Below are 25,293 nucleotides of genomic sequence, written 5' to 3' on the forward strand. Positions count from 1 at the left end.
GGAGGCACAGAGAGGTTAAGTAATTTGCTCCTGGTCACAGAGCTGCGATTCAGATCCAGGCAGTCTGGCCCCAGAGTTCATACTTTGAACCACTCTGCCATGCTGAAGAGCCTCACCTCCTTGGAGCCTGCATTCTACCCTCTCTGAAGAAGGCGAGAGGCAGGGATCATGTTGCTTCTGCTGTAGAATTTTAGAACTTGGACACCCTAGAGCCCGTGAGGCCTCTCTCTTTGTTTCCTTGTATCTCCTTTGTCCTCAGATCAGGACATAGCACAGCTTCCCACTCTTCCCATCTCCACCCCACCCCAGCCCACCCTCTGTGTCAGGGGTCAGCAATATTTCTGTAAAGAGCTAGCTAATAAATATTTGAGGCTCTGCAGGCCACATATGGTCTCTGTCACATATTTTTCTTTCTGTGTGTGTGTTTTTTTTTTCCTTTTCATCTTATAACACTTTAAAAATGTGAAAATCACCCTTTAGCTCACAAGATGTCCAGGAACAAGTCACGGGCCGTAGTTTGCCACCCCCTGCTCCACACCACTGCTCACTTGTCCTTCTTTGAGCACTCTGTGTTCTTGTCAGCTGATCTGTTTCAGGCACTCAGGTTTTCCTCTCCACTCTACCACAGGACCTTTGCACATGTTCTACCCACTCTGCCTTTTGACAGCTGTCTTTAGCCTCTGGACTTCATTAATTTGAGGCTTTTTTTAGGCCACATTTCAGAGCCCTTCCTTGTGGATGCCTTGTTATACACCTCCAGATCTGTTCAGATCTCATTTACTTGGGTCTCCTAGCCCTCCGTAATTGTTATCACAGTAGCAATTTTACGTTTATACAGGTGATGATATCATTGTCCTTTTGGCTGTTAGCCCACGTGAATTACCCTTGCGCCCCAGTGTATCTCTAGCTCCCAGCATGTGTCCCTAACCAGGTTCCCAGCTCTGCTCTCATCTCCCTAGAGCCCACTCTCCACCCAGCAACCAGAGTCATCTTTAAAACAAATCGGATTTAGTCATTCCCATTGCATATAAATAAACATGCTTTTTCTGACCATAACCAGCATGGCCTTGCTGGGTCATGCCCCACCTGTCTGTCTCTACCACCCTAACGTACGCTCTTCCCCCTGCCTCACTCCCCGCAAGCTCACTGGCTCTTTGTTGTATTTTTTATGTGTGTGTGATCGTGCTAAGCTTGCCCTTGCGTTCAGGGCCTTTGCACATTCTCTTACTCCTATCTTAGCCATCCGCCCACCTTGAATTTCAGCATTCCAAGTTTCAGTGCCCACGACCCTTTCTCAGTGGCCTTCCCCTGATCATCCTATTTGAAATGCTCCCCCTACACCGCCCCCCTCCCCCCCACACACACAGCTGTTATAGCCACTGGTTAACACATTAGCCTTTCTTTTCTCAATCAACTTCTTTACATTTTTGTTGTTGTTGTTATTTATTTGCTCATATTGTGCCTCACCCACTAAAATATGTTCCAAGAAAGCAGGGACTTTGTCATGTTCACTCATCTACCCCCGGCGCCTGGAATAGCACCTGGCACTTGATAAAAGCACAGTCAGTGCTGTGACTGTGAATCACTGGTGTGTGGCTTTGAGAGGCACTTAATGGAATGGTCGGATGGATGGGCGAATTAATGCATTACCCTTTTTTTTTTGCTGATTATCAATCGGTGCACATCTCACTCAACTGTTCACTGACTAAAGAAAAAACATCTGAATACCTGGTCTCCGCAGTTGAGCGTCCATCGCTGTTAAAACCCAAAGCCTGTGTAAAATTCCATTGTAGTCAGGCTTAGGTACTTGTTATTCCTGCTTGTGCATTATTAGGATATCTCTTCTTCATCCTCACACCCACTTTTCATGTCCTACCAGATCCAACACCTCTAGCTCACAAGAATCACTTTCCCCTTGGAATTTCTAAAGCATTTAGTATGCAGTATGTCTATTACTCAGTAATTAGTGTAGATTATCTCTCCTGGAATAGGGATTCATTAAATGTATAAGAATGATGATACATCCTAGTTTAGACTAAGGTTGTGACCTATCTAGCTCACCCCTAATGCCTGAATCATGAATTTTTGGTGTCTCAATTTGGTCCTTATCTTCCTAAAGCAGGAGTCTGTGACCTGAGGTCCAGAGTAAGCTAGTGAACGGCCTGCAAGGAATGCCTTTAGCTGCAAGTAACAGAAACCCAGTCATTGGTTGTAGGAGTGCTGGGCTGGTGCAGTGATACAAAGATGCCATCTTTTTGTATCTTTCCACCCCACCATCCTAAATCAGCTTCTGCGTCCTAATGTTTATCACCTAACAATTGACAGCTGGCTGTTGCCCCTCCAGGTGGAGACCAAGTAGAAGAGCAAGGGCTAAAGAAACAAAAGCGCTCTGACCATCAGTAGGAACCTTCTCATCTGGAAAGTAAGACCGCTCCTAAAAGCCCCACCTAAAAGTCCAAGCAGGTGTCCTCTGGCATCTGATTATCCAGAAATATCTCTGTCACTTGGCCTTCCCTGTCCCCAAGGGCATGGAGTGTTGGGTTTCTTACTTTCTCTGGTCAAAAAAGGGATGGAGAAAGGAGTTAAGAGTAGCTTTGGGGTAGTTTTCAAACAGTTTCTGCTGCAGGACATTTTTCAGGAGAGATGAGTCAGATTCTCAGAGATCCTTTCATTGACAAATTAATAATACCCACTACCTAAGGAATGCCATCAAAACAACTATACCGAAATTCAGTAGACTGCTAAAGTGGGGGTCAGTTTTAGATATTAGCTATAGGTAACAGAGATTCTGACAGTACATTAAAGGTAGATAACTTTTTTTTTAGTAAACATCAACATATGATGGATTGAATCCTATGAGCATCAAATTCATTTACGAAATAGCTAAACTGATGAATTAATTTAGAGAATTAGTTACTTAACTAATTCAGTGAGGCCATGACTGAAGGAGCCATAGATTCGTAAGTATCATAATCTTCTCTTTTTGTGTGTGTTCAGCTCCTTATAATTTGTGCCCATAGGGGGTTGGGGGCTTGGAGTGGAGGTATATTTTTTTCAGATTTGGAGGCCCTGAAGATAACAATTTTATTAATTAACAAGCTCTTATGCTAGGCCAGTCATGAGAGTATTTAAAAAGAGTGAGGCATTACAGTAGCAGTGTCCTCTCCTTTTTAACCCTTTTTGCTGAACTGTAATGTACATAAAGAGAAGTGCACGTAACACAGGTGTACAGCTCAATGAATTTTCAAAACTGAACACAACCAGATAGCTGACACCCAGATCAAAACACAGCCTTGCCAACCCCCAGAAGCCTCTCTCCTGTTTCCTCCTAGTCACTAAACTTCCCCTTGCCTACGTGTAACAACTCCTCTGAGTTCTATCAGTGGCGAGGAGTAAGTGTTTTCATAGTTTATATAAATGGAATCAGGCGGTGTGTCTTGTGTCTTATATGTTTGGCTTCTAATGGTGCCTTTAGGTGGGAGAGAGAGTGGCTTTTTCTTACTTAGCTGTCCCCCGTCTTGAAACATTTACTCAGAACCAGGAAGAATATGCTTCCTACTTTCTCACATTTTCTGGCAGCTTCTAATTTTCCTAATTTAACAGCAATAATTTCAGAGACTACTTTCTCCTGGGACAAACTGACTTATCCAGCCATTGTACCTTCCAGGCTAAACTGTCTGTTTCCTTTTTTCAAACTTTGCTTTATTTTCTTTCTCTATTTCCAGCCCTGGGAGACTCTTTCTTCCCCGTTCTAGATCAACACGGAAGTGTCTGAGTGTCTTCCTGTTGGGACTTGCCCTTCTGGCCCCCAGTTGGTCCGTACATTTTCGGAGCTGACAGCTGTTCTGTTTTCACTCTCCCCTCATCACTGCAGTAGTGCAGGTCTCGTGATTGTCCAATTCACATAAACCATGGGAATCAGCTTTCTCTCTGCCATTTCCTCTCCTTTGTCCTACAAAGCGGAAAAAACATCAGTCTTAACAGAGACGATGAAAGAATAAATATAGCTTTTTTAGAGAATGCAAATGGTGAATTGTTTTGCATACTTAAACAAAAAGGACTTAAAATGTGAGTAAAAATCTTTGACTATCTAAAGCGACTAATCAGGGAGGCAATGGCAGGTGGAATCAAGGTCAGCCTTTACTTAGAAATACAAGAAGAGCTACCCTTGTGATGCAGTATATCCTTCACCAAACTAAAGTCTTGTGTGCTGACACAGAAAATTTTAGCATCAGTGATTTATTTCCTCAAAATAATGTCCCTTTGACCCTTTAACCTTCTTCTTTAATTCAGATACTCCTGAGATGATGAGCATTTTCAGAGTTCCCTCATGCTTTAGAAGTATTTTGTTATTATTGGAATTTAAAAGCTGTAAAAGCTGTCTGCTTTAAATTGACAGATGCTAAAATGTATGAGTGAATGAATATTCCACCGTGTTCTCAAGGGACTATTTTATTGTGACTTGTTTGTTTATAAGGAAATTGCTTTATGACGCTCAGCCTCACGTTTCCATAAACTAGCCCTTCCTTGCATTTTCTTGCACTGTGAGCACCTCTCTGAAACTGGCTCACCTAGGTCACATCACAGAACAAAGCTGTCCAGCAGTTGAAAAAAAAGGTGGAAAATGTTTTTTCCCCTTTCTGTGTTTCCAGTTATTTATGAAAACTGCAGCTGGAAGTTGTAATGTTGGCATGTTGCGCCTTCTTTGGGAAGATGCCACATCTTTAAAACATAACTGTGTGCTACTGTTTTAATGGTGTCCAAATAGATCATTGAATTCATGGACATCTAAATTTAATTCCAGGAATCAAAGCTATGGTAATAAGAACTGGACGCGAGTTCTCTTAGGCCAAGTAATTTAATTCCTCAGCCAGCTGAAATATTATGTCTCTGTTGCTTGTTATGATGCCAGTAAATTGCTCAGGCAGATGCAGTAATGGTTGGTGGGCATCTATTTCACTCTTTTTCATGGCTCCACACATACTAGAATGCAGATCACTTTAAACACAGCTGTTTTTATACACATGTTTTCTGTTTGGAGTTTTAAATGTAACAAGTCATAACAGAGATGTTTGGGGCCCAGGGTCATGTTTTCACCATCCCACCTGGAAGCACAATGCTGTCTTAACCCTGGGTCACATACCTGGACCCTGTCACTCCATCCGTGCTTCAGGACAGCATGTACATGTCATGATTTAAGGAGAAGACTCATTGGATTTGATTTCTCTCCCTAGTTTTACCTGAATTGTCCACTTAATTTGGATAACTAAAGTATATTGGTGCCTATGATTTGATTGAACACAGAAGAGAGCTCAAACACAAGAAATTGGCTGATGGCATGCATTAGGTCATCTTTATTTTATTCACTAGCAGTACAACATCAAGATTCTGTAGAAAAATAAAGAGGCAGTATCCTGGGTAAAATTGGGATCTAAGCAATTGTTGAGTTTAGGATTCTTTTGAAATGTTGTCTTAAGTGGTAGACTTTTGTGTAGGAATTCAGGCAATCAAGAAATCAATGACCGTACCCCACTTATCTCTAAGCAGATGAAGGCTTATACCATCTGATTATCAGTGCGAATGTTTCTCTTCCTCTTCTTACCTATTTTTCACGGTCTCATGGAAGTGTTAAAATAACTGGTTAGGGTTTTCTCTGTATTAACACTTCATTTGTTCAATTAATAATAATTTATCTATAAATGTTATTATTGATTTTACTCTGCCAAATAAGTTTCTCCTTTTTCTCTTATTTAACCACATATTTCAACTGCTTTTGATATGTCCATTTATTATCTGTAAGTCATATTTAGTCAGAATTTAAAAGGCGCTCCACTTGGGGGATGGGGGGTTATACACAATTTTTTAGAACTTATAAAAGTCCTTTAAATTCTGAGTTAATCAGGGAATTCTTTCTTTTTTTTAATACATCTTTATTGGAGTATAATTGCTTCACAATACTGTGTTAGTTTCTGTTGTAGAACAAAGTGAATCAGCTATATGCATACATATATCCCCATATCCCCTCCCTCATGTGCCTCCCTCCCACCCTCCCTATCCCACCCCTCTAGGTCGTCGCAGAGGGAATTCTTTCTAGCGCTATACTCATCTTTTTACATATCTTTCTCTTTTTCACCCTCAGTACTTGTGGCTCTCCTGTCAGACTTTGTCTTTGAAAGCCTTTTGTTATCTTCCTTTCTGTCCCCGTACGCCGCGGAATCCTACCATTTTCTTTCCCTAACATGTTTGAAATCTGATTTTCTGTACAATGCCGAACACACACTAGCATCCCAAGGCTCCAGGTGGTGGCTGACTCTCCAGATTCCTGCCATGTCTCCCAAACAATGAGCTTCTCCTTGTGGGCAAGAATCAACTCTGGGGTAAAATTTAAATGTCAACATGGAAGTTCTCAATCCTATTCCTCTAGTGCTTCTTGTTAAATAGAAGGAGTTGAAGTCCTCCACCACATCTAGATCTTTTTCCTGCATTGATTTTGTGATCTGATCAAGGATGAAATATCTATTTCTCCTCTCCAGCCAGATGACACATGAGATACTGTCACTGTTTAACACTTAGATTCCTATCTTCATTTATCATCTTCCAGATGCTCTTGACCATGTCTGTACTGACAGGTATATGACTGCCACAAGAATATCTTACTTGGACCTTCTGATTTTGTTCTAGACATACTCTTCTTTGGCCATCCGAATTTGCTGATTTATTACTTGCCACTGATTAAGTATACACATGTTTAATGCCATAAATATTATTTCTGATCTCCTTCCCAGTTATACTGTGACTTACTGCCTATCTGTTACCATTATTCTCGTAATGTTGCACAGTTCAGTGGTTCTCAGAATATTGTCCCCCAACCATCAGTATCAGCATCACCTGGGAAATTGTTAGAAAGGCAAATTCTCAGGCCCTGTCTCACCACTGATTCAGAAATCTGGGGGTGGCATCTGGGGATCTGTGTTTTAATAAGCCTTTCAGGTGCATCCTTTTGATGCTCACTGAAATTTCAGAGCCAAAGAGATATCTGATATTCTAGAAAGCTTACACAACTAGCAAAAGGGAACATAGGTGTAGTTTCAGTAGGCATCCCTGACCATTGAGCTTACAGGCTTATTGAAGCCAATTTCTTCCTCCCCTTTCATTTCCAGTTTAAACTTTCAATAGTAATTTTGAAAGAATTTCCACCTCCCCTTATTGAATATCTACTCTGCAGGTGCTGTGAGGTATTTTCACATACAGGAGGAGGAGAGGTAATCCCAGTAACACAGTAAACTTTGTTTTGGTCTCCCCCCACCCCAGCCTTTTTAATAGATTTATTTTTTAGAGCAGTCTCAGGGTTAGAAAAAATTTGAACAGGAAGTACAGAGAGCTCTCCCCACTGCATTATTAACATTTTGCATTAGCATTGTATGCTTGAACCAATATTGATACATTATTGTTAAAGTAAAGTTTACATTAGAGCTCACTTTTTGTATTGTACAGTTCTTAGGGTTTTGACAAATGCATGATGTTGTATATACACTGTATCAGTGGGTATCCACTGATGCAGTATCTTACAGAGCAGTTTCACTGCCCTGAAAATCCCCTGTGTTCTGCCTATTCATCCCTTCCTTCCTACCCCAAACTCCTAGCAACCACTGGTCTTTTTATGGTCTCCATAACTTTGCCTTTTCCAAAATGTCATACAGTTGGAATCCGGGTATTCTCTTTTTTGCAACTGCAGAAACTAAGAAGAGCTGTGCTCAGGGGTAAAATGTTGCAGATATACTGAGCTGGAATTCATTTCTGACCTGCTGGCTTCAAACCTTGTGTGTGTTTTTATTCAATGTCAAATTTCCTCTCAGATGTCCAAAATTCCTCATCATTGATTTTTTTTTCCTCTCCTGGAATTTGTTTAAATGACTATCGTTATTTCTCCTTCCTGATCCAGTGAAGACAAAGTCGTGGAAGTAGCAGAGGAGGAAGAAGTGGCTGATGTTGAGGAAGAGGAAGTCGAGGATGATGAGGATGAGGAGGATGGTGATGAGGTAGAGGAAGAGGCTGAGGAACCCTATGAAGAGGCCACAGAGAGGACCACCAGCATCGCCACCACCACGACCACCACCACGGAGTCTGTGGAAGAGGTGGTCCGAGGTAATCCACTGTTTACTTGGATTTTCTTTCTTGGGGAAAAGGAAAGCATCACACCAGAGTTTGAAATTTCTATCCACCTTACCACCATTGCATCCCCCAACCAAAAATAAAAATTCATAATAACAAGTTCTCTTGTGCTTGTTGAACTCCTTTTGGTTGAACAAGCAGTCGAACAGTTCATGTCAAATAACATGAAATCCTGATTTTACAATCTGTTCTGTGCCTTGTGTACGCTACTTGGTACACTGTTCTGTAAAACTCCACCTAACTGGGGACCATGTCATTTGACAAAGGCTGAGTTAGGCAAACTCCTTGGTATTCTCCTGACAGTGGGTGTTTATTACACTCCATTGTATGTTGCCTCTTTCACATCTAGACTGTGAGGTCCTTGATGTCAAAGACTGGATTTTACTTAATATGATGCAGAGTGCCTGCCTTATAGAAACTTTTCAATAAATCTTGGTTGAGTGAGTAGTTGCAATTAGATTTCATTAAAGCAATAGAAGGCTATTTGGTGAGTATCACATTATTTTTTGCTGTGAAATTTAACTTGGATGACTTGTGTTGCCTTTACAGTATTTTACTGGGGGAAATGACAGTGAGAGGTAGATGTAGTGTTACTATCTTAGACTTCCTTTTTCTGTTTCATTAATGCTCCTATTGGAAATGTTGTAAACAGAATGAACTAAAAGACTTCCTTTTTGTCTCCATGAAATAAAAGCAAGGATTCAGTTTACATTAAACAACCAAAGCTAGTGAATTGTTGAGTTGCCTTTCTTAAAGCGTATGCATTTGTTTTGCAAATAGTAAAAGATGGTCCTAGGATTAGATTGAATGAGTGTGGACAGAATTATTGTTTTAATGTATTGCAAATACTTTTAAAGTCTATCCACAAATGCTACAACATTGTAGGTCTTTTTCTCACTTTTTATTAAAGTAAAATGATTTCTGCTCTGTTGTTAAATTGGAGTTTAAAATGGGCTACTTTTCTGCCTCAAGTAGATTCCTGATGATTATTGTAGTATCTTCTTCCCTTCACTGCATTTTTTATAACTTTATTGAGGTATAATTTACATATAAAGTTCATTCACTTTAAGTGTATAGGTGTATAATTCAATGGCATTAATAAATTTACCAAATTGTGAAAACATCACCATAATCCAATCTTAGAATATTTTCATCATCCCAGTATGAGCCCTCACACCCATTCACAGTTAATTCTTGTTCTCACTGCCAGCCCCCAGCAACCATTAATCTACTTTATGTCTCTACAGATTTGCCTTTTCTAGGCATTTCATATAAGTGAGGTCATACGTAGTCATTTGTGTCTGGCTTCTTTCCCTTAACATACAGTTTTGAAGTTCTGCATTCCTTTAACTTGTAGCTTTTTTAAAAAAATAATATATTTATTTATTTATTTTTGGCTGTGTTGGGTCTTCACTGCTGTGCGCAGGCTTTCTTTAGTTGCAGTGAGCAGGGGCCACTCTTCGTTGCATTGTGCGGGCTTCAGTTGTTGTGGCATGTGGGCCCAGCAGTTGTGGCTCACGCGCTCTAGAGCACAGGCTCAGCAGTTGTGGCGCACGGGCTTAGCTGCTCTGTGGCACGTGGGATCTTCCCATGGGCTTGAACCCATGTCCCCTGCCTTGGCAGGTGGATTCCCAACCACTGTGCCACCAGGGAAGCCCTAACTTGCAGCTTTTAAAACTGAGATTATTCTGATTTGAACACTCAGGGTTAGCTTAAAATTCACTGAAGGTATCACACATTCTTTTAAAATATACATATAGTACCAGATAGATTGTTTAACTTTATCATTCCCTACGAAATGACAACTTCTTATTCAATTTAGCATGTAAAGTAGATACACATTTAAGTAAATGCACATTTTGTTGGAGGCACTGTTTTTCAGGGTGTTTTTCGTGTACCTCTTAGGACCATTTGTGGGAGATCTGGCTACATGAACTTGTTAGCTTCTATTTTCCTAGCAGGGAAAGACATATTTTACAGGGCTGCTTCTTCTTGAAACCTAAAAGTTGTGTGACTACAAATTATAGCAGCTAATATTCTGCTGTGAGACTCAAGTTCTTGTGCTCTCCATCAAGATAGCTGTTTGCATAATAATCGCTGTCCACTTATTCAGCATTCATTTTTGGAGTACCTCTTTGGAATGAGCCATTTTGCTGGGCTCAGTGGATCAATCATACAATGAGAATACACAGGATAGCTGACCCTCATGGATGTTAAAGTCTAGTAGGAAACATAAGTCAAAGAAATACAAAGTGTGCTGTGAAAACACTATGAGCGAGCCCACAGCCTACTTCAAAGAATAGGAGATTGATCAGGGAAGGGTCTATGAAAAAAATGGCATTTGAAGGGGAACTGGAAGGGCTGGTGGTAGAGCTACTGATGGATTTTCTTGTAGCCTACTTTAGAGTCAATAGGAATAACAAAACCAATACGGTGCCTTGGGAAGTTACGTGACATGCTTGGGAGACAAGGTTAGTCCAGTTTAAACTAGAGCAGGTAAATCTTCCATAAGAGGGTTACAGGAAATTAGGTTGGGCCTACAATATGGAAACCTTTAATGCCAGGCTGGCAAGTATGGGTATTAAATGAGGGTGATCAATTCAGGACCTGCTATGTGGTAAGGATTTTTCTAGTAGAAACAATGAAGAGACTTTGTTTTTATGTTACTGCTATTGAGGGGATGGCTGAACAGGGAGTGACATAATTTATTCAGTATGTGAGAGAATGCCACATAAACATATGCCTGTATTCCAAACCAAGACAGAACTCTCTTGAGATAATAGGGTCTTGTTACATTCTGAATAAGTCCAGTTCCTTTTGCTTCAGTTTTTCTCTACATGTAGCATTATTAGGTATTAAGATAGAACATAGAGGGACATATATGTTTTGGTATTTTTATAGAAAGACAAAGGCAATTAAAAGAGAATTTAGAAAAAAGTCTCCAGGCTAAAGATTAAAAAAATAAAAGAAACTAGCCTTAAAAGATAAGTTAATAATGCTGATGTCAAGAAGAGCATTAAAAGTGACCTACGAAAGCAAATACCTGATCATTTAGAGGTACCAACTGTTATTGCTAGAGATAGAAGAGCCTTTAATGGGAATCCATGCATCCATCTAAGACTCCTGAAATGGACAAAAGCTATGATTGAAGTAAGTCTTTCTGGGAAAGGAGACCTAAGAGGAGAAACATGTTGTGGTATATTGCATCCATGTCAGAGAGTTTTCTGTGTTCCCAGCTAATTCTGATAAAGGAATAGAAGAAGTTTTTGACGGTAGCATTAAAGCGACCAGTCATCTAGAACCTTTTCCCTCCACATCATTGGTGTAGGAGGTGAGTTACAGCTCTTCCCTGATGAAGAACAATGTCAATGCCAATAGATGATTGCTAACATTGTAAAACTCTAATTATGAGTAGCCTGATCCTGTGCTGAGAATAAAAGTTGGAAATGACTTGCAAAGCAGAGAGATTGAAAAGAGGCTTACCCTCTAGTGTCCAGTGTTAATGTTTCAGTGCCCGAGAGAAAATATGATTTACAACCATACTTAATAATGAACATTCTTCATTACCAACATACTGCCACTGATACGAGTCTTCCATGTACTTCATAAAAAAACTCAATAGTTTTGTAACCCATTAAAATTTGAAAGAAACAGGCAGAGGGAAGAAAAATATAGGACATTTCAGCATGCCATATTGTGTTAGAATCATTGATACCAAAGTAGAAGATGTCAATTCTGACTATGTTACTGATCCCAGAGGAGAAAGATTGGATCTGTTGTTTTGACCTAGTGGAATAAACCAATACCAATTTGAGTACAATAATAGTATATTTAGACACTTGCTCCTAATTTTCTGTGTTTTGAGAAGGGATTGCATTTCCTAAACCTAAGACATCAAGGTAATCTGTGACTCAATCGTGAATTTTAAACTCCGATTAAACATGAGTATTGTAATAAATGACATAGTCTGTGAGTTAAGCTAGCCAGTTTTGTCCATCCAGAGTATCACTGTTTTTTTCCGTATGTTCATTGATTCAACAAATACGTATTCATTACATCTCTGCTGATGGCTCAGCACTTTGCTGCTGTGGAAGGTGTGATGAGGAGTTGGCTGTTACCGTATTGTGGCAGATCAGCCTGGAATTTCTTGTGTTTGCACCACCCCCCTTGCCCTTTAGGGCAGTGATTCTATCTGTTAATCCTTGATTAATTTGTGATGACTGGTAGAAATTTTACTTGCCTATTTAAAGCCAAGGCAACTAAAGCTGAGAGAAATTTTTAAAAAATTGTCCATGGTCACAAAGCTGGTAAGTGGTGAAGCCACGATTTGAACCCAGATGGACCAGAGTATTTCTACCACCCTAATGTCAATTTTTTTTGTTTTTCCTTTTATATTTAAGTACATACTACTTCAGTTTCACCTGTGTTCCCTTGTAAATGTGTATTCCTTTGCTACATCATATATTCATCTTACTATTATTTCACTCTGAGCATTTCCTACATTTTAGAATTCTTATTGAAATAATAATGATATTATTATTATTATTTCAAGCTATGGCCATGGCCCATGTATTGGCAAACTGTGACCATGGGCTGAAAATGGGCTGTCATCTGTTTTCTAGTCAAAAGGTTTTATTGGACACAACCAATCCCATTTGTTTACATATTATCTATGGCTGCTTTCATGCTATGGAGGTGAAGTTGAGTAGTTGCAAAAGACACCATGTGGCCTGCAAAGCTGAAAATATTTACTTTTCAAGCCTTTATAGGAAACCTCTGATACTGATCATTAGAAACATACTAAGAAGTTTTTATATTTCAGGTTTTACCATACCAAGTAAATTTCATTAATGTAGTTTTCATATGGTTAGAGACAGACAGTAAAGTGTTTAAAAAGAGAATTTTTAATAGTTTTTTGGCTTTGGGTCAGTTACATAACCTTGGTAAGTCTGTCTTTTCATGTGTGTTGTATAGATGCTGATATGATGTTGCATGTTTTTTATGTGAATTACTTTAGATCATTCCTGTTAAGTATTTACCATATAATGCCTGGCACATTGTAAGTGTTCAGTTTGTTTTACAAGGACAGGCTGCTCAGGGTCGAATCCTGGCTTTACAACCTACTAACTTAGTATATTTGTATCAGTGAAATAACCTTTATGCCTCATTGCTTCCCTCTTGAAAATGGGAATGGATTTAATAATACCTACCTAATTTTAACCATTTTGTGAGCAATATATGAAGTAATCCACAGGAAACATTTGGCACTGTTCCTGGTGGACAGTAAGCACTCAATTAACCTAAGCTACTATAGTTGCCCTGGTTATACACATCATTTTGATCCTCCAGAGAACTAATGTTTACTACTAATTAGGAATGCCAAAGGTAAGCCAACAGACTGTCTTTTTTTAATTATAAAAAGCATAAATGTGATGTATCCATTTCTATTGGTATCATAGAGCTGATATTTATGGACATATGTTAAGGAAAAAAACAGCTTAAACTTGGTTTCTTGCTTGAAATATCTTTTGTGAATATATTGTATATTTAAGTATCTGCAGTTAAATTTTATATCTGGCTGAAAATTGAACCAAGATAGTATTAAATGCCCCTGCATTTCAAGATGGAGTTTCATTTCTTGAGGGTATTTTAAACCTCTTGGAAGTTCATCTATTAAATGGACAGAGACACCGATAGAGGTGGCACTTTAAGCATACCATATGATGATGAAGTTGAAAAGTTTGATCTAAATGTTGCTTGCCTTGGGCGGGGTGACTGACCTCACAGACTTAAACTGTTGTTCTTCTCCCTCTGGTTACCATTAATCTCTAAGAAGCATCATGTCATTTGCTGCTGTACATTCCACCCACGTGGACCAGGCACTCCTAGGTACTGGGCGTTGCACCGGTTCCTGAGGGCACAGGGATATGAAGAGGGTGGTTCACTCAGGTTGCTTCCAGACATAGCTGTACACTCAGTCTTGGGGAGAAATTAGTCTCTCTGACCTGGCTGGGGAAGAACTTTGGCACACAGGGAAAGGAAGGTGCTCACCCAGGGACAGAAGTTTCCACTAAGCATTGCCAAGAAGTTGTCATTTGAGTGATTTTTAAAGGAGAATAGGGATTTACCAGTTAATGGAGCACCAAATAGAACAAATCCAAGAAGTACCATAAATAAATCAGAACAGCTTGCATTGATCTCAAGGGTAGAGCAAACAGAGCTTAACCTAATTCTCACATCTCTGGTGTGACTCATCTGTAATGAATGTGCCTCTTGCAAGGTATCCCATAATTCACAAATACGATCCTTGCTTATCATTCATATTTAACTTTTCACAAAGTTTGGAGAAAACTGTGAGCTTGACTTGCTGCAAACATGGAAGTGTACTCACATACTTTTGTTGGGTGCCTCATAGGAGCGCACTGGCCCAAAATGAAAATTAAGCTCCATTTTGGGTTTGTGAACAGGGCAAAGGGATAATAGCTGCTCCCTTTGGAGGAAGTCTTTACCTCTCTGTGTTATGGCCACAGGCAAGTAAGATCCACTCCTGTTCCTGGACCAGAATGTAGCATCCTTTCTAATGACTTTGAGAGAACTAGTATCAACACTGTGTATAGATGTGACAGGTGGCAGCCTTATTATTTTGTGCCCTATGGCACCACAGCCATTGATTTTGAGATGTTTGATATATGCTTTGGTAGAGGCAGAGTAAAGCGTGGCATTAACAAGCTTCTTTCCGTGTCATTTAATGGTCCCAATTTAGAAAACCCACTCAAATTGTCTGCTTAAAACGTGAGAGTGAGAAACAGAGCCATAGAAAAAACTCTGTGTGGCGTGTATATATATATAATTTTCTATTTTTAGTAACAAATTTATTGAAATATAGGTTGCATACCATGGAGTAGAGAAGTCAATGGTTTAGTATATTCACAAAGATCTGCATTGCCACCTAGAAAATTATATTTTTGAACTTAAGTTTTTTGAAATTTTACATGGCTAGTAGTGCTTAGTTAGTTTTACCTTCTACACTTTTATTTGTGTCAATCTTCTTCAATGTTAGAAAAGGAAATAATCAGCTAAAGGTATTTTAATACAATTATATCTAAATTTCTTAAAAATAAAAATAAAATTTCCAGCCCAATTCAATTAAAGTCCAGAAACCAGGTTTTTAAAAATTCTAGTCTTTTTTATGCTTTTCCCCAAATCAGTTGCTGTTCAAAAAAATATGCAAATGTTGACAATTGTATGTATTTCCACAGCACAGAGTTTGCAATTAAGAAAAACATCAAACCTAGTAAAAGAAATCCAGCAAATGGGAGAACAGTTCATCTAAATATGCATGTCATTTTCAGCTAATTTTTAGCTAATCCATATGTCCGATTGAGTAGGGACTCTGATTCCTTGGGCAGGTAACAGTTGTGTGTTCTAATGGAAATATTTAGTTGCCTTGTAGAAAAATGCTTTCTGGAGTTATTAAGCAAGGTGGATTTCAACCTAAATACCTTTTTCTCTCAGCCTTGGATCATTTTGCCCCCCTAAAAACTTATCACCTCTTCCAACATCTGACCTTTTGGGATTCTGTTAGTGGAAGAGTAAGAAGCCAGGAGGAAGTAAGACTGAATGAATCTCATACAAAAATGATGTTCAGTGGTATATCTATACAACAAAATATTAGTCAGCCACAAAAAAGAATGAAATAATGCCATTTGCAGCAACATGGATGGACCTAGAGATTGTCATACTAAGTGAAGTAAACCAGACAAAGACAAATATCATAAGATATCACCTATATGTGGAATCTAAAAAAAAAATAGAAATGAACTTATATACAAAACAGAAACAGACTCACAGACATAGAAAGCAAACTTACTGCTACCAAAGGCAAAAGGTGGGGTGGGGATAAAATAGGAGTTTGAGATTAACATATACACACTACATACATAAAATGGATAACCAATAAGGACATACTGTATAACACAGGGAACTCTACTCAATATTTTACAATAACTATAAGGGAAAAGAATCTGAAAAAAAAAATATATATATATGTATAACTGAGTCACTTTGCTATACGTCTGAGACTAACACAGCATTGTAAATCAACTACACTCGAATAAAAGCACATTTTTTAAACGATGTTCAGGAAAACCCCTTGGCCTTCAAGACAGCAGTGCAAATTTTCAAAACTAGGAGACTCTTGAAACAGTAAAAGGAGTTTAGAATAGTTCACTTTGTTAAAAGTACACTATATTGAGTTAATAGTGGTAAGACAGTTCCAGTGTTAACTGTGAGGGTGAGGTTGTCTCTGTCCCTTAAATTTACTTATGTTCTTGTTGGGTATAATTTCAGAGAAGAGAATATGGACAGGAATTTCATGCTGCTTGCATGTGACTTTAAGTTCCTGATGTCTCATGATAGAAGAAACGAACAACCTTGTTGGCTAATTCTTATGATTCTATCTCTTCTGGAGTTTCATAGCATTTGTTACCCAGGATTTCTGACGTGCTGGTGACTGCTGCACAGTAGCTTTGGTCGAGTGATTGGGCGAAATTACTAAAACATGAATGTTTAGTTAGTTAGTTAGTTTAGCAGCATGAATCCTGGTGTTTACTTGGACTATGGCAGTTACTTGGACTATGACCTCAGCATTATTGATGTTTTAAGCCAGACAATTCTTTGTTGTGGAGACTGTCCTGTCCATTGTAGGATGTTTTGCAGGATCCCTGGCTCTACCCACTAGATATCTGTAGCACCCCTCAGGTGTGACGACCAAAAACGTCTTTAGTCATTGATGCATGTCCCTTGGGAGGGGATGGGGGCAGGATCTCTCTGGTTGCAAACCACTGGGTTATGACATTGAGGTTGACAGTGATATTTGGCTTTAAATACACAAGCAGAGAAATACTCCTACAATACTGTGTCTCATGTTACTTTCAGTCATAACACCTCATTCCATGCTTTGCACATTGTAGGAAGCAGTGAACATGTTTTTTATTTGAGAAGAAAAAGTAAAACAAAACATATGCTAAAAAAGTTGATAAGTACTCATTTAGTAAGATAAAAACAGATATTTGATGTGTCATGTACAATCTCATAGTTTATATTTACAGACAAATCAACATACAATTATTATTTTAAAAATATTACATATGCATATTTGCCATGTAGTCAAATGAGAGGTAGAGGAAAACTGCCTTCCGGGTTTCGTTTTTTATTCTTCCACAAGAAATTCACTCTCGCCTGGTCCCCTGTCATAAAATAGCAAATGGTGGTTACCATCCATAGAGCAAACAGGGATACTGCTGTTTTCAGCTGGAAGCCACCCATTCTTTTCTGCTGGGTACCATGACAGGGATGAGTTTAACATGGTGAGGCAGACATGCTTGGTGAACCCCAGAAGAGGACCATCTTTCCAATCCTTGACTCTCATATCTAGAAACATCGTTTTCTTGCAGTAACAGAAATGCCATGTAATTCTTTCTTACAGAGAAGTGGTGCAAAGGAAGCAAATTCCAAGCTCAGTGATCTATCCTCAATCTTATGTCAGCTTTCATAATTATTTTTCCCCAATAAAAATAAAAATCTTGATATTTCTAAAGTTCTGACAAGTTACAAGAACAATATCACTTAAATTTGGGTTTCTGAGAAGTCTGATTTTTCGTAGACTTAAATATGAGTAAGAAAAATAAATATGAGTAAGAAAAATATTTTGTTGGTGTTAAGTTTAAGCTTATCAAAGCTGCTTTGATTTTGCATGAGACGGCACTTCAGAGTAAAAGAAATATGTATAGATAATCTCTTAAAATTAAGATTTTGGTATATGTATACATTTGAATCTCTCAGCTCTATTAAAATATGTTATACCCCTCATTTCCCAAATATGTGTACCTTCTTTTAATAAGGTAAAACCTATGCAACTTTTTATTAATCCTTTCCTGCTGGTCTTTTTAGAAAGTGATTGAATGTTATATATATAGATACTTTTGACATTTTAACTGCATGTAAAAGATGAGGTTGAACGTGGTGCTTCTCAAACATTAATGCCCATACAAGGGACCTGAAGTGCTTCCTAAACACAGATTCTAAGACAGTAGGTCTGGAGTAGGTCCTGAGTCGCAGGTGATGCCAGTCCTACTGGTCCACTGGCTGGCTACACTTTGAGGAATGGTCTCTAGTAACATTACCTGCCCCCATACTGTGCAGATTTAGATTGAGGCAGAGTAAGAAACTGAAAAGGAAAATTATTCTTATCTATGGTGGTGAAACCATCATTATCTATGATGTCATTGCTCTTACTATAGTATCGTTTGATACTATAGTATGAAAGAATCCTGATAGGTCTACTTACTGAGTAATGTTGTAAAAATTCAACTCTCATGACTGAGCAAACTAGAAAACCCTTACAATTTCCCGAAGTATATAATTGTTCCTAGTTTCACCTGTGCCCCTATTTGCTCTCATAGATATGGTATAGCTGACTCCTGCTAGCCTGTAAAAGCTGATTGATTATTCAAGTACTGAGGAATTTTGTGGGCCACTACATTTGGTAGCTTGAAATACCAATGGTGGGAGTATTTACACCATGGAAGTCGACAAACAGTATAAATCAGAGAGTTTTATTTTTTGTGGTTTTCCGGACACAGTCAGATTTCCCAGCATACCTCACCTCTCAGTCAAGAAGAAAAATCTCTTCCTCTTATTTCCAGCAAAGGACATGATATCTTGTCTTATCAGAATTTAGAGCTTCTTGTAATATTGTGTTGTGCTTCAAACTAACCACACAGCTTGATGACAAATAAGTTTATTCCCATAACAAACAGGAAACAAAGGTATTAGGAAAAATATCAGTGCCCTTTTGTGAATGCTGGTGACCAGCATCACCAACACGCGAGTATGGTTAGTCTAAACACTTTACAAGTACTTTTTCAGGAGGCCTTTTTATAAGTAATCTTTCATCATTGAGAGAAGTGAGAATCGGGCCAGGTGTAACTCGAATGACACATGTACTGGATAGCCTTAGAGAATCAACACAATTCAGTAAAAGGCAAGCCAACAGCAGATATCTTCTAGAGACTTCCGTGACAAATTAGCACCCGTCATTTCATTCTGAGTCGGTGATTTCATTACCATGCACAGCTGTTCCCATCATTTGTTTATATATTTCAACCCATATTTGGGGCTTAAGTGAGATTTGTCATAAGACTTTAGTTCAAATTTGCTTGCCTAATTTTACATGCCTCTATTTAGTAAAATAGGATTAGTAGGTAATAAATATCTGATCACTATTGTTCAATTAGGGGAATTTTCTATTGGACATGTTTTTTTTATTACTGTTTGCTATTATTTGCAAGCACATTATAAATACTCTTACCTATTAAAAGTACATGCATCTATTTTTGCAAAAAATACCTTCTTAAAAAATAACTCGTTTTCTAGCATGTTGGAATGATTTAATCAGGCTGAAAAGTGAAGTTATAAAATGGTATTGAGGTCAGCCATTTTCATTATTAACAGATTGAATGATTAGGCAGGTAAATCAACATCTATTTGAAATATTAAAGATAAGCATATTTAGTAGGTTTCTGTACTTCTGTCATTGTTTCATTTTATTTTACTGTTAATATTAAACAAGTGATTTGTCACAAGACCAAATTATATTTGTCTTCATATATTTGCCCTTTCTACTCTAGTTTAAAACTGCAAGATACGTCATTTTTAACTTAAATGAACCTTAATTGTGTACAGTCTTGTATCATAGGAGGAATTATGCTACTTTTTTGTGTTTTTAAACAATATCAGAATATATCATTCCTAGGTTTCTATAAGTAACTCTCTAGTTTGATTGGTTTGATTATTCAAGTGGTTACTTTCTCAAAATTTGTAAATTTAAACTTTATACATTCCATATAATGCACGGTTTTATTTCACATACATTCCTATAGTCTTAGAATAATTTAGATTCAGTTATTTAAATGAAATAATAATAAAAAGCTTTACATTATGAGATTATTCTTTAGTTAGTGCTTTATTTAAAACTAATTACTTGCTACTCTGTTAGCTCTGCTTTTTAAGAAGGCATTATAATAACTGTACTCTTGAAAATGGGGATTTTCTCCTTACCCTAGTTGCCACTTTCACAGCTGTCTTTATGTTGAAATTTTTTTTTAAGTGTAAAATCAGCTTTCTTAATTTGGTTGTCCATAAAAAATTTTGCTCCAACTTGACATCTATTCAGAGTTAATTTTTTTGTGGTTAAGCATTACATTTTGAACAGTGAATTGCATAATCATTTTATATAATGTAGGAAATATTATATATTTTAATAATATATTAATGTTAATATTTTAATAAAATATTGAATATTGTATTGATATTGATATTTTAATAAAATATTAAATATTGTATTTGTATAGTATTGATTTTTAGATAATGGAATTTAGTGTTGAAACCAGCACAGATCTCAGCAAGGACCTACCTTAAAAGATATAAAATGCTTAGTGCTCTTTTTTTTAAGCACATGAACACTTTCATACTGTTGTGTGTACACTAGCATTTCAGTTTATTAAATGGTCTTTGTCTTGAAAGGTGAATCGAGCTGTTATAAAAGAAGAGATAAGCCTTCCTTGCCAGAAGAATTCAGCTAGGTGAATATTAGGAAACCTATTTGTGATCTTAAAAGTCTAAGAATTAAATATGAATAAACAAAGATCATAGTTCCTTAGATGTTTAAGTCTTGCCTGTGTTTCTATCTAACTTGAAACATTCGCTTTGAGAAGTATCCCTACTTCCATTCTGGGCAAATTTTCTCCTTCATTATTATATGTAACATTTACTTTGAATAGAAACAAAGGTGGATTGGAATTCAAAAAATAAAGTTAGCAAATAATTTTTAAATGTTCATCTTTTCATTTATTATTTTAGATTTTGAGAAGAGAATGAAGATGAGAAAAGGAAGCTGCAGTTTTAATTTTCAGATGAATTCTGTTTGAAGTTACAATTATATGAGGTCTAATTATACATGCTCTACATTTAGTGAATGATTTTGTAAATAATTTTCCACTGGCTGATTACAGTAATGAATATGAAGCACGTTTTTCACTGAATTTTTTCAGTGTTTCCGAAAGATTAGGAAGGAAAAAGTTTCTCTATTCAGAAAAATAATAATGTAAACATAAGCATTTAAAATGTCTTGAAAAAATCATAAAATGTCTCGAGATTTCTTTTTCTCTGAATCTAGTCATGGAGCTTTCAAATTATATATTTCAGGCTTAATTCTTTAAAATTGTTTTACTTTGTTAAGATCTTGATTGGATAGATTTCCTGGTAATTTCTCAGTTCTAGAAAGGAATTTAAAGGAACCTTTCTCAAACTGAAATTTGTAGCCCTTCAGGGAAATTACTCTGAAACGATAAATGATTCAGGGAAAGAGACAAGATAAAATTCCAAGGCAAACTGAACTACCAACGTTCCTCTTATATGTTTCTTAATGTGAGATTTTTTCTTTTACATTTTTCGTAGATAATTGTAGATTTACATGCAGTGAAGGAATTAATAGAAAGATATCCTGAATAGTCTTCACCCAGTTTTCCCCATTTATAGCATAATATCACAGCTATGAACTTGACATTGACCACTTAACACTTCTTCAGCCCAAGTATGTGCTCTTTCTTCTCACTCTCTTGGGAGAGTCATTGGCCATCTCCTTTATACTTACTAATACCATGTGTAAAGGCATTAATGTAATACTTCCCCAGTGCTGACCCCATGACTACCCCTCAACCTCTCCCAGACTAATGAAAGGTTCTCTTTTCAATTACATGGACAATGTTTTTGTAAAGAGAAGGGTTAGAGAAAAGGTCAGAGAGATCAAACACTTGTGTGCTCTACAGTAGAGTAGAAATACAGTTACAAGTGAGAGATGAAAAGTGATCCATCCCACTCAAGAATTCCCTCTGAGGGCTTCCCTGGTGGCGCAGTGGTTGAGAGTCCGCCTGCCGATGCAGGGGACACGGGTTCGTGCCCTGGTCCGGGAAGATCCCACATGCCGCAGAGCAGCTGGGCCCGTGAGCCATGGCCGCTGAGCCTGCGCGTCCGGAGCTTGTGCTCCACAACGGGAGAGGCCACAACAGTGAGAGGCCCACGTACTGCAAAAAAAAAAAAAAAAGAATTCCCTCTGAAATCAGCTTTACTGCTCTAGGACGTTGATGTTCTAGTCATTGCCAGAAAGAAAGTGTTAGGAAATGCGAGGTTGATGGCTGATCAGCAATGCTGATGATTGAAGGGGTCACAATGAGATACCCTTTATCATTTGTCCGTGCTCGCTCTGATACAGAGCGTCTGGAGCACACTCCTCCGTGTCAGCAGATCAGAGGTTCCAAAGTGACAGGGACATTCGCACTCCTGTTCCTCTAGGCTCACATATGTCTGTTGCTCCATATATTATGACATTTGATTATCATATGCTATTATACCAACTCCTGACCACGTTATCTCAAATATCCTCTCGTATGTGAGTACCGTGGGATTGCTTCTTACTCCCCACTATGTCCACACACACCAGAGTCATGAAAGTATTTGGGCCCATTTAAAGTCAGGCGTGCCAGCAGCCGTGGTAATGTCAGGGAGAACCAACAAAACATTCCAAATGGAGATTATTTGCCTTTAGAGATTGATGAGTCAAGGGTCTTATAACTGGAAACTCCAACAAGAATTATAGGCTCCTCAGGTAGTTTATTTTGTTTGCTTAGTTGATATATAAATGAATTTTGAGTCTGAATCCTTTTTCTTCTTCACTGGGGCTCTACCAGTTAGCTGTAACAGAGGGTTTCATAGCCAGTTAGAATGAGGCAGAAGAAAAACAAAAATGAATAAAATAAAAATGAATGTCTCACCCGTAGTATAGGAAAATGACAATATATTGTAATATCACCTGGGTTCTAGACCAGGAAGTTTTGCTTTCGTGAAAAGTAAGAAACCGTATTAGGTCACATACAAGGGCAAATATCTGTCATGGATTAACTCCTTTGAGATCCCATTACTTAACTTGCACCCACCCGAAATTCTACCAGTTTTATTTAGTACACTGGATGTAGCATAAAGACGTTTTCTGCCCCTGCACAGCTGTGATGTATAAATGGACCTGTGGCAGGCAAGTATCAGAAAATGCGTATTTGGTGCTGTAAGAGGTATAAAACGTGAGCAGCAGCATGAATTGTTGAGACACAGTGAGGTTTGTTGCCCACGCTCCTGTGACTTAGGGTCGTGTTTCTGTGCCTCTCTTTGTAGCAGAAGCCACTTGCAACTTCAGTCTGACTTCAACCACAGTGTAGGCTCAGAAAACACGGTTGCCTGGCAGTCTTTTTGGAATCGGTACAAGGATGAGTATCGTTATGTGTTAGAAACAGGAAAACACATCACGTGAACATGTACAGATTGGGGAGGGAGGTATAGAAAAGGAGGGTAAAGCCAACCTGTTCATGTTTCTTACAACTGAGAGAGAGAGAAAGAGAGAGAGAAGATAACATCCAGGAGTGGAGACAGCTGATAGCTGTGGTTTGCAGGGACTCCACATGTGGGCACGCATGGCTGCTAGCTCTGCAGCCCAGAAGCTGCTTTGTCAGTAACTCAGAGGTGATCAGACCCGCCTATATGCACACCAAAACTAACTTAATCCTTTGTAAATTAGAATGCTAGTCGTTTAATTTGGGGAATAAATCAAATTACCAGCTGGATGGGATACTGTGTCAACCGTTTGGCAGATTTTTATCATACAGGAAAATTCCATAAAGAAAACTAACTAGAAACACATCATGGCTTTGCAAGCATGGACTTTGAAAGTAACTATCAAATGAGGTGACCAGAATGATGGGTGACGTTGAGCTTGATGCTCTTGGAGCCAGTTGTTTCCATCCTAAAACCATCCAAAGAGAGCCAGAGTCATCTTAGACATCTATTCCACAGGACACTTCTCCTGCAGAGAGCTTGACACTCGCCTTCTGGGCTCAGTGTTGACTGTCCCTCCCTACTCTGTTGACATCATCATGATGGCAGCAGCTTCTAGTTTTGCCATCACCTCTTTACCTTGAGTGAAAAGAACAATGAGTGGTATGTGTAGAGAAAAGCAAAACAGTAGTTCCTGTTACATCAACATTGTGGATCTTTGTCTTTGAGTGATTGATGGATGAGACTCTTCCTAGAGCAGTCTGTTGAATATTCCTAATGGGAAGCTCTGAGTTATGCGTGGATTTTTGTCTTTTAGAAGAAGGATGCTTTTCCCTGGCATGTTAGTAAAACTAAGAATAAGCAAGACATCTGAGTGCGCTGAGGTATCAGAAGGATCTCTGTAAGCCTAGCTAGGGTGGGACGCAAACCGAGTAGGAAAATCGTTTTGACTTCTAACAAAAATGGAATGGGAGGTAGAGTTCTAATTCTAATTGCAATAACTTTACAAATGGAATCCTACAGGTTGCTACACTTTCGGTCAATCAGGGATTATGAACCTGATTTTGGTGAGGGTGGCAAGGCATGTTGACAGGTAAGCTGTGTTATAATGTAAAACAATGTATGGTATGTATTAACAAATGGGAGTTGTTTGACTGTGTTTTGTTATTTGAAACATTTTTGGCCAAGGGACAGACAAATATTCAAAGAAAAATTTGTCTTTACTTAGAGTTAACGTAATCGACTTGAAGTCATTTTCACAGGTTTTATGTATGTTTTCAAATATAGTCAGTGGACAGGCTGGGTCTCTCTGAAAACTGGATCACATTCAGAATATGTATAATTAGTTCATACTTTAAGTCAAGGCAGTCATTTATTCAAGGAAAACAATCAGGTGTTTGTCACAGGTTAAACTTTTTGCATCATAACCAGACATAATCCTTTTACCTTTAAAGTTGCCTTGAAATTATTTAAAAGAGTTTATTTTTTATAGGGAAGAAATATTTAGATGTGTGCACATCTTCAGGCATTTAATATTATCTGAAAGCACCGAAGAGGTCTGTTCACTTCTAGCTGGAATCCTTTTATTACTACTGAGAGCTACACTCATTAAACCAAACGAGCATGCACTGCTTTGTTTCAGAAGTAATTCTAAAGTCCTGGTAGATAATTAAATTCCTC

General features: G+C 38.2%; 1 protein-coding gene across 4 annotated transcripts in view; it reads left to right on the plus strand.

Annotated features, from left to right (window-relative positions):
* APP (amyloid beta precursor protein) overlaps window positions 1-25,293 on the plus strand; it is a 286,033-nt gene that overhangs the window by 148,460 nt on the left and 112,280 nt on the right. For all 4 annotated transcript variants that reach the window (XM_081235728.1, XM_081235729.1, XM_081235726.1 and 1 more), the window contains exon 6: window positions 7,943-8,145. In XM_081235728.1, coding sequence (XP_081091854.1) covers window positions 7,943-8,145 — 203 coding nt within the window. The remainder of the gene's footprint in view (window positions 1-7,942; window positions 8,146-25,293) is intronic.

This window comes from Mesoplodon bidens, assembly GCF_964165515.1.
Source record: "Mesoplodon bidens genome assembly, chromosome: 5".
Classification (NCBI taxonomy): domain Eukaryota; kingdom Metazoa; phylum Chordata; class Mammalia; order Artiodactyla; family Ziphiidae; genus Mesoplodon; species Mesoplodon bidens.